Source organism: Lepidothrix coronata, unplaced genomic scaffold, assembly GCF_001604755.1.
Source record: "Lepidothrix coronata isolate B3197 unplaced genomic scaffold, Lepidothrix_coronata-1.0 Scaffold8, whole genome shotgun sequence".
Taxonomy (NCBI): Eukaryota; Metazoa; Chordata; class Aves; order Passeriformes; family Pipridae; genus Lepidothrix; species Lepidothrix coronata.
In genome coordinates, this window is record NW_016690188.1 from 3964435 (window position 1) to 3974681 (window position 10247).

The 10247-nt window shown below is 38.8% G+C and overlaps 1 protein-coding gene across 2 annotated transcripts in view; it reads right to left on the bottom strand.

Annotated features, from left to right (window-relative positions):
- Positions 1-10247, bottom strand: part of SORCS3 (sortilin related VPS10 domain containing receptor 3) — a 296555-nt gene that overhangs the window by 76011 nt on the left and 210297 nt on the right. For both annotated transcript variants that reach the window (XR_001873022.1, XM_017804150.1), the window contains exons 8-9: positions 3704-3793; positions 1124-1303 (exon numbers count right to left, since the gene is read on the bottom strand). Coding sequence is in view for 1 of the 2 variants with exons in the window: in XM_017804150.1 (XP_017659639.1) it covers positions 1124-1303; positions 3704-3793 (270 nt within the window). In the remaining variant the exon portion in view is untranslated. The remainder of the gene's footprint in view (positions 1-1123; positions 1304-3703; positions 3794-10247) is intronic.

Sequence of the window (10247 nt, forward strand, 5' to 3'; positions counted from 1 at the left end):
AGACAGGAAGAAGGAACTTGCTGCAAATCTGCAACTTCCTGGCAAGAGCCAGGATGCAAATCCTTCTACTCTAAAGCCCCCAGAGTGATACTACTTTTTAAACGACCCTGTGAAAAATCTCTATTGGCATTTAGCAGTAAAAAGTCTATGATAAACCATTGGGGAATAGAGAGTTTGCCCAGGAATTGGAAACAATGCATATTTATATTAGCTGATTCATCACAGCAAAGAAACATATGTTTTCATAGTCAGGAAAATATATTTAACTAGGTGAAAATAAAACATAAACCCTGTTCTTCATACTGATATATGTGTTATTTGTGAGTTTTCCCTCATTGACTTAAACTACCTGGATTTTTACAAACAGGTTGTTAAATGAGCATCATTCTGGCTGAAATAAATAAATGTGTTGTCTTAACTTCTACAGGTAGCTGAAAAACATTTCTCCATGTAATAGCAGAAATCAGCCTGAAACCATTACCATTAGTATTACTTCTTAGTTGTTTGCTGCTGGTAAAGCACTGAGCCCTGAATTTCAGCAGATCTTCCATCCAACAAGCAATGACACACCAAAACCGGAATGCTCTGAAGAAACCAGGAACTGGAACAACTGCTCTGAATGGACTGCTGTTGGCCAAGGCTGACAGGTCTGGCAGAAGAATGAGAATGGAAGATAATTTGGGGTAGAAGTTATCCATCTGTCTTCTTTGGGCAAATGGCACCTACAAACTTTTGCTTATAGTTCACAAACTGTTCAGTGCTCAGAAAGGTGGAATCCAGATTGCCTGCCTGCGAGCAGGTGTCTCTAGATATCCAAGGGGGGAAAACAGTATTTTGAGTCCTTTTATAGACATCCACATTACTATGAGAAGGATAATGGTTTTCCCTTTTGGAAATGACACATAGCTAATCAGTCATTGACTTGAAAGCAACTGGTTGTTGCACCTATAGCAGAATGCACAGCATCCATTCCCACACGAGTGAACACAGCATCAAATCCAGTAAATGCCTCAGGGCTGATCCCAAAAAAAAAATGAAGATCCTGGGAGGTTGGTAAGAGATTTACACTTGCTTGAACTATCAAGCAGTTGCTGTTCTTTGCAGGGTGACCTTTACTACATACCTCATAAAGGTCAATGACGATATTCCCCTCCAGCCCTCGACTGCTTTTCACATTTTCCAGGGCCAGGGTGAAGTAGACCCCTCGAGTGTCCGAGATATACAGGTTATATGTATCATTCTGGTTCCACTCTTGAACAGCTGCAAAGACCTGATTCTCATCTGTGCTGATAATGTGCATGTCCTGTTAAAAGAAGACAAAAGGCCTGTTACTGAGGATCTCAGAATTTCTTTGCCCTTCGGGACATGTAGTAATTACCATGAATTATGAAAGAATAGAGATGGAGCATGAATTATAGGTATGTTAAACAACTTTCTGTTAGAGCAAGCCAATAAATTACCACCATTGTGACTTTTCTGCATTTCATTTTTTTAATGATCACCAGCTGGGCAAAAGGTTTTTGCTTTCTTCATTTTTGGTAGCTTCAAGGAATTTCATCCATTTTCATTTTTTATTTATAAATTTGAAAGCCAGTTTTATCACTCCTGGAAGATTCACAGCCTTGGAGTCCTAATAGTCACTAAGCATGGTGTAGCACCAGGCTAAAAGCAGCAATAATTTCCATTTACATGCTGAACTGACAGGCTTGTGCTTCCAACTGGTAAAGGGATAGTTTAAAAAAATCTGGGAGTTCACATTTATTTGGAGGTGAGGTATAGGGATCAGTTTGAGCTACTGCTGATAGGGATTTTTAATAACACACATTCCTATTGAGAGTTTATCTGAGATCAATTATCCCACTATATATAGACTATCAAATAATCCACCCACTAACCTTTGCTGGATTTCTGCTGCTGACCAAGATATAGAAAGTCCAGCAAGGGTTTCTCCATTTAGTTTTAATATCAAAAAAAATTTACAGTGCATTTTCTCACTATTATTTTAAAACAGGTTCATGGAAATTATTTCCACAGTCTTGATGAGTATTGAAGGACTTCATCCTTGCTGCTATTGTTGAACAAACTAACTCAGGTTCGGCTAGAAGCAAAATGACTATGGTTATATGAGACAACATTTATCTATTTGTATCTATTTAAACTTTCCCCAGGGTGCCAGGAGGCCTTGATTAATTCCTTGCACTGTTTCTGCATCAAGAAACCACAATCCTGGAAGTCTCCCAAAGGGTGAAGTGACCTAATTTTGGGGAAGAATATCTGGGGGAAGATCAGTTCAATATCCTCAAGTTAAGAGGCAACTTAATCTTTTGTGTGAGGGACCTAGATGAAAAGTTGGGATTGATTAGATGGGGCTATTTCTAATAGACCTAACATAGCCTATCACCATGGGATGGGGGAAAAACCATTTGAGGGCCCAATTCTATCCCAGCGAGTGCAATCAGTGGGAGATTCCCCATTTCCTCCAATGAAGGAAGACTAAATCAGGAAGTTTGTTCTTGCCCAGCAGCTATAATTCCTTAAAGATTAAGCAGGCATCCAACGTCTTCCAACAGTGTGAAAATAAAGCAAAATGCCCAATATTTCAATCTGTTTTGACCACTTGCAGTGGAAATACTGCATTACCCTAGTGCCAGCCTCACATACATACAACTCCAACAGAGTTCATTAATCTACAGCTGACAGGATAGTTATTACTGTACAGCAAAAATATTCTAGTCACTAAGGGCAGAATAAACAAGTCTCCTTTACATGGCTACAACACTTTTCATGACTAGCTTAAAAGTACTTCTCATTTTTAAATTATAAAAATATCCCTGATTTTATACTATGTACCAATTCTAAACCAGGACCACCAAAAAATCTGTATTATAACAGGCCAACCTGCGACGACATCAGTCAATAAAGCAGGACAATCAAAGGGCATTCATTCCCTCTATGCATTTGACTTTTTAATGAGGGACAGCTTTCAAGGTCAGTCCATAAGGTGAGACTATAAATAATGTTTCCAAAGATTGGTGTGTAGTCAGACAGTCTGAATCCCACTCCACCACCATGAAATAACAAACAAAAGAAAATGCATCTGTGCCATGCAGTTGTCAATACACTGTGGACTGTGATCAACTCAAGTGGAAATGAGTTGAGATGTAACATTGGGAATCTGAGATGCAACTTTCTCACAACTTTTCAAGTACAAGTTAAAGCAAATATGCCATATCTGCTGGACTGCAGATATCCCATAGACAATAAGAAGGGTAGATCCACCCATAAGGCAAATCTAGTCACCTATCTTACAGCTACCCCTCCAAAATTTTCACTTGTGGAAGAAGGGGGACAGTCCTTATTGCTGATTATCAGCCCTCTGTGAGAGTAGCCTCAAGAGCCATTACGAGACTCCAAGTGCAGCAGTGGTCTCAGCTGCCCATTAGTTTACCCAGAAACTTGTATTCAGTCTAGGCATTGGAAAAGTTGGTCCCTTCTGCTCTACACAGTCCCACAAAATGACTATACTATGGCATTTGAGTATAATTTCATGGACATATTCTCCTTGTTGAGGCTTATTTGATATGGATAGAAAGCCAAGGGTTGCTGTGGTTAAAATGCAGGACTCAGCACTTCGCTTTATTGAACCTCCTATATTTGGCCCCCCAAAATATTACATATCTGTGTTCATAAAGTGTGGACTTACCTTAGGAAGAGAGTATTTGGGCAATTTAATCTGTGCAAAAGGCTCCCGTCTGTATGACACGTAGTAAGTTGCTCTTCCGCCAGTTGTCACCTGTGGAAACACCAGAGAAAGTAAGTGATGACTATTCTGAGACACTCTGTGCTGTCACCTCTAAGATCATTTGACAACCTTTCTTTCAGATATCTTTTCTATGACATGTGCAGCTGTCCCTAAAGGTATCTGCGTATCTCCAAGGAAATCCCAAATTTGAGAGGGCTGGAGGTTATTTATTTAAGTTGTGCTATTGAACTTTCCATTTTGTCTCTCATGATTCAATTCCGGTGTGCTTTTAACATCTCAGGAAAAAAGGGAATAGTGGATATAAAGTTTAAGGTCCTGAATGGGAGGAAGAGGATCATCTGGTTCCCTCACATGGTTCCAACTCAACTACCTTGGGCAAGTAATTTAAAGTCTCTGTGCTTCTGTTCCTCTCCTGTAAGTAGGAGATAATCCCTCTTTTCTCTGCTGCTTCTCAGCCTTGTCTACACTGTAAGTCCCTTGAGGCCAGGATTGTCTTCCAACAACCTTTTACAGTGACTAACAGAAGAGATCCACACCAGCACCATTTAATGCTAATAGTAAATGTGCTCTTGGAAAGCTGGAGCTAAACTCTTAGATGCCCTTTGTCACTGTAAAACTGGTTTCTCTGAAGTCATACTGTCTCTGAAAGAGGATATGGGGGGGAACTGATAGACATCCAAATCTGCGGATTTATGGATTGAATGAATTGTATAGGCTACACATAAATGCCATGTAACAATGAGATCTAGCTCTGATAATTTGTAAAATATGGGATTTCAAACCTGTCACTAGTCGCTTTTGCTGTAGGTGTTCATTCCAGCACCATTTCAGGCCTGGCTACACCAAGGCTTACATCAGTGAATTTCCTGTATTCTGCTGTTTTGGCAGTCTTGCAGGTCTTAAGATAAAAAAATGCACAAAGCACTTCTCTATTATATGGAATGTCATTTGTTGGCTTCTTAAGTTTCCAATAAAGCTAACAGAAAGGTCCTAGATTCTCTCCCAGATATACATCCTTTATCTGACAGTGATATTTCAGAATGAGCTTACATAGAATATTGCTACAGCATCAATTGTATTCTCAGCAATGATATAACCTCTAGATAGTGGCTTTCTTCCCTAGAGAAGCTGTCATTCGAAGGACACGATATTACTGGTCATGAAATTTGATATCTAATCAGCTCAAAATAATGTTTCTTCATTGAGAGTTTGAAGAACTGTAAAGAAAGAAAAGTTTAGAAATAGGACTGCCTTCTACACTAAGACTTCCCCTGATTTTTTCCCATTTTCACTTGTAATGTTATCATAACTGCATTTAGCCCTCCCAAGGCAAAAAACCAACCACTACTATACCACGCACCACATAAGAAGGCCATAAGAATGACCCATATCACAGCAAACAAACTCTATACAGATAACATCCCCCCCTTGCCCTATCAATACATGCCCTTGTAAAAGTCCCTCTCCAGCTCTCTTGTAGCCCCCTTTAGGTACTGGAAGGTGTCCTAAGGTCTCCCCAGTGCCTTTTCTTCTCCAGGCTGAAAAGGTTGAAATAACACTGTTGAGTGTTATTTCTGAAGGATGTATTTCACATCTAATACTACCACATCAAAATAAGTTTTCACAGGAGAGAACAGACTATGCAGTTGACTCATGCTGAGTCCAACTCAAAGGCAAAAATTCACGTTTGAAGTAATTTTGTTTCTCTCAGCTCTGGAAGCATTACTCAAAGGATCGCACACTTCTAGGTCATATTATCTAAATAACACAGGGAATATTTAAACATCCCCTCTTTTGTTATTTCTAACCTCCAGTGGAAAATCCAAATTTTCAAATGATATAACGTTGTCACATGAACTCATTTTACACCACTCCTGATTTCAGCATCACATCATTATTTGTAATGGAGTCCAGATAGGACTGAACGTGTCCAGTGACTACTTGGTAAGGACCCTGAGTTCAATATCCACCTCTTCTGGTGGGCTGAGACATGGTCTTCAACTTGTATTTAACATGCAGACATGAATATTTACATACTTTGTAAATGCTGTGATGACCAATTAAAACTGGGAACAGTCCAACAATCTTCCAGTTAATCCAATGAACATAAAGTGGCAAAAATATCAAGGGGTAATCAAATTCCCCTTTCTGTGCCAAAACAGGATCCACTACAAGTCTGCCACACTCAAAAGGTTTTACACAGGTTTTTTTGGCTTTATCCCACTGCAAATTGGTACCTGGAGGTTTTTTGTTTGGATGCATTGCTTGTTTTTCTGATTTTTAATGCAGAAAGGCAGGATTAAAACAATGTTCAAGTTCACTGTGCATTAGTTAACTCCCTTTCAGCCCTCTACCTGGACTAGGTCACCTTGACAATGGTTTAGAAATAAAAATCTTTGTGGTCTGTGGTCTTTCTGAGCCAGTTAATATGAAGCCACCCACAATTCTTTTGGCAGGAATTGTGTGAAGCTTTTCCCAGCCAGGATCTCATCTTTGCATGATTTACATGCATGGTTATAGCAGTTCCAAAAAAATGATCAAGCCTTCAATAAAGTTTTGGCAAGCACTGTGGTAGAGAATGAATTTTGGAAGGCCCAGCTTAATTTATTTTTATGAACTTTTTCTTTTCCTATGAGCAAACTCTCCAACACTGTAAATCCCAGAGATTATGGTACTGTTTTACCCTCCAATGCCTCCTTTCGGTTCACATTTGATGAATGTCACCCAATTATTTGCTGTGAGCTCATCTGTCATGCTCAGTACAGAATTAGCTGGGTTTGTCTTTTTCTTCCTCCGTTGCTAATGACCAGATCATTAATCTGTTTTTCTGGATTTCTACTTTATGTGTTTAATTGGGCTTATGGCCAGTGGAAATGATTCCTGTGGACAAATGTTTGTTATTAAACACATCTGTCTTTCCTAACCTGTGTTCTTTCTTCCTGGGTCCAGTCATGATCTACTAATTTTCTTTAATACTTTCACATTTTGTATCAAGACAAAAATCTCATTTAACTTATATCAGCTGACACTGAAGAACAGAAACATGAGAAATTTCTCTTTAAAAGCCCTGAAAGTTTCAGTATGTCAGCTCATTCCCTCTCCTGACTTGTGATGATACAGAGCACATGAAACACAGAAAAAACACAGTATGTTCACAAGACTGCAGAGAATTATAAAAAAAAATTCATGGAATATATTGATCTCCATAATTTCTGTGACATATCTAGAAACACACTAAGCCATATCTCATGTTAATGATTGAATATGATTCTTTAAGGGCATGTTTTATTTCCTTCTTTTTTTTTTTTTCTGAGATTGAAGTTAATCTTATGCAAAAAACACATGTCAGGAAAAAGAGTTTGGAAAGCAAGCATAATGAGTTAAGAGGTCCCAGGATGTAATGACGCCTGGATGATGCCAGGAAGTGTAAACCACAGTGTACCAGGCTTCCTTCTCATCTTCCTGGCTAGCTGATGCTGGGACTCATAAATTCCACTGTCAGGCAGGTATTGATGTAACAAACATGGAAGTACTAAATCTTAGAAATGGCCCTGGGCTAAGCAAGACCCCATCTACCTTCTGCTGCTGAAAGAACTTCCAGAAAAGTGAACAGAAAGCTCACAGAATCAAATTTTATAGTTCTTCTTTGTATTAAGTAGTTGATAGACTATACTTGGTATTATTTTCAGTGAACACCTCACTTGTTTTCTGAGGTGAATTCCTCTGCTTGTAGAGTTCCCTCCCTTCCAGTTAGATAAAATGAATTGGTAGAAGTCAAAGGCTGAGAAACACTCTATCAGTATTGTAATGGCATCCTGGATCTATGTTCTCCAATTCCATAGGGAGCCCTGGCATCCCTCTTCACTGCTTTAACTTTAGGTTCCTTTTCTCCTTCTTGTGGGCATAAAATCCCCTAAATCAAATTATGGCTTAAAGCACAGAGGAGTGATAACAAGGTCAGGAGAGAGGCTGCTCCATTCACACCCTTAACGAGGGATTTTGAGGTTCTTCAGAGCTGGCAACTGCCTAAGCCTTGCATAGGTTTGCCAGTATGAGGATTGAAAAGCTGTGCTTCCTCTCCTAAGCCTAACCAAAATGACAGTCACAAGAGATTCAGAGGGTAAGAACACATCTACATGAGCCTAGTATAATGTGTTCTTTCTTGATTATCCACCATGGCCAGGAAAAACCATCTTCTGGATATTTCTGTGTACAGAGGTTCTCCACTGCTCCAGCATAAATCCCATCATGATAGCTACCATCTAGTCTGAATTCCCTCCCTGTGGTTTCCATTAATATAATACCTTCTGCACAGCCATTAAAGCAATATGCAATTACTGAGTGTGCCATGGGGACACACAGATCAGTGTTTCTGTGTGCAAAGCACCCTCAAGCTGCCTGGTAAATTCAGCAGGCATGTTTGAAAATATGCCACTTTCTAGAGTGGCAGACCCATCAGAGAAAACTTGCTAAGACAAAGGAGCATTTATTATACTAGTCCAATCCCTGTTCACCTCCCTCTCCCTTCAGAGCTATGATGACACAGCTATAGCAGAATAATCTTCAGTGAAAATACTGCATTTGTTTTAAAAGCAACTCCTGCAGAAAATGTGCAGTTACACCATAACATGAGCCACATCAGAGCTGCAGGTGCACATTACCCACACAGAAACCAGCTTAAGAGAGGAGCATAAGTGTACACGTTATAGCTCTTTTTGGAGGATTTCAGAGGAAACATATGGCTTTGCCAAGGTGACACTTTACATTTTCAGCTGATAAATCAGACAACGTGAGGGGAGGGAAGAGAATGGTAAAAGAAAGTACAGCACAAAAAAGCCTTAGAAGGAAAATCAATACCTATAAATAAATAAATGAAAATGTTAATAATTTTTTATCAACAGATATTTAGGTTCAAGTTCCAAATCTGATATTTGGCACAGAAAAGATGAAACTGTGCTAGAAATTGATGAAATCACCCAGTAGTGAATAGGAAAGTAGCTAACTGCTTACTGCCTGTCTTGCTTTAAGAAGAGCTTTTAACTAGCATGTGGGATGCACTTGCTTTCATCTGTATGGATTAATTTCCCCCACTAGAGTGCTGTCCAGCATTTTAAAAAGGGGCAAGAGGAGATCAGCTGTAGCAGGCATTATTCACCAGTAAAACAGGTGTAATCGTGTTCATCATTTAAACGTCTTCATCCTATTAGTTTCATAATAAGCTTTTAATGATTCCTTCAATAAAAGACTCAAAAACCAACCCTTACAAGCTGGAGAGTGCTTCATTGTCCCGCCAAACCGTTTTCTCTACCATCGATTGCAAAGATAAAAATCAATCGTAGCTAAGCAGGGTGAAGTTAAAAATAAATTGCATGGATTGATTTCTGTTAAGACCTTTGGTTCCTAGTTAATGGAGGAAAAAATGGAGGAAAGAAATTTATATTTGAACATCGTGTATTTAGTTTCTATGAAAATAAAGAGAAGGCTCCATACTGGGAAATCAGAGTTTAATTTCTCCCCTCCTATCTTGTTTCACTGCTGAGAAGTTTCACATTAATTTAAAAAAAAATAATTCAAAAAACCCCTTCCTTTATTCCTAGGGAAATTTACCACTTATTTAAGTTATTAAATTGATAGCTTGAGAACAGAAGTCAGGAATCCTTATGAATTGGTACAATCTCAGCTGTGGTTGCTGGTTGAAGTCTACTCACCTGATAATTGACTTCCGTCAGCAAATACACTCATTTAACCTAGCCTTAAATACCTAATAAACTTGAAACGTACACACATTTCCTACTAAACATAAGCACTTCTGAGTTTTTCTAAACAACCATGGTTACAACCAGTATTAGTACTAAACTACTTCTCTGATCTGAGCTTAGCCATATATAGCTCATAGAACTAGGAAAATTTTTTCCCTCCTCTATAAACCTGAAAGAGAAATGTTCCTCCACCCCAATTCTAATATTATAAATAGTAAGTATTTTTCTTTTTATTGAGGCTGGGGAAAAAAAGTTATCATAAATATATCCACTTTAAAAAAAACCAGAATTCGATTCAGATAAAAAGAAAGTCTACAGATGTCATTTTACGTCAAATGACTTCAGCTGAATTTTTTGGACACACTCTGATGAGACTCATCCAATAAAAGAAATATTATCCACAGGTTCTGTAAGAATCTATCAGTGATTGTGGGTGAATATGGTGAATACTAGCATCTGCATATGTTTTAAGGAGACTTTCTGATGCAAAATAAGATCAAATTGGTTCAACAGCTTTTGGCAGAAGTATTTGCTCCTCTGAGCCAGAGGAATTATTCAGATGTGCACTGTAAGGCTCCCACTCAGTTGAACCACACAACAACATCTGGAGAAATTTTGTGTCTGCTCATTCTCACTGATAGTGGTGAACAAGCAGATACGTTGCTTGCTGTGCAACTCCCTGAATTGGGCAAAAGTCTTCTAAACTCATAATTACTTCAGAAAGT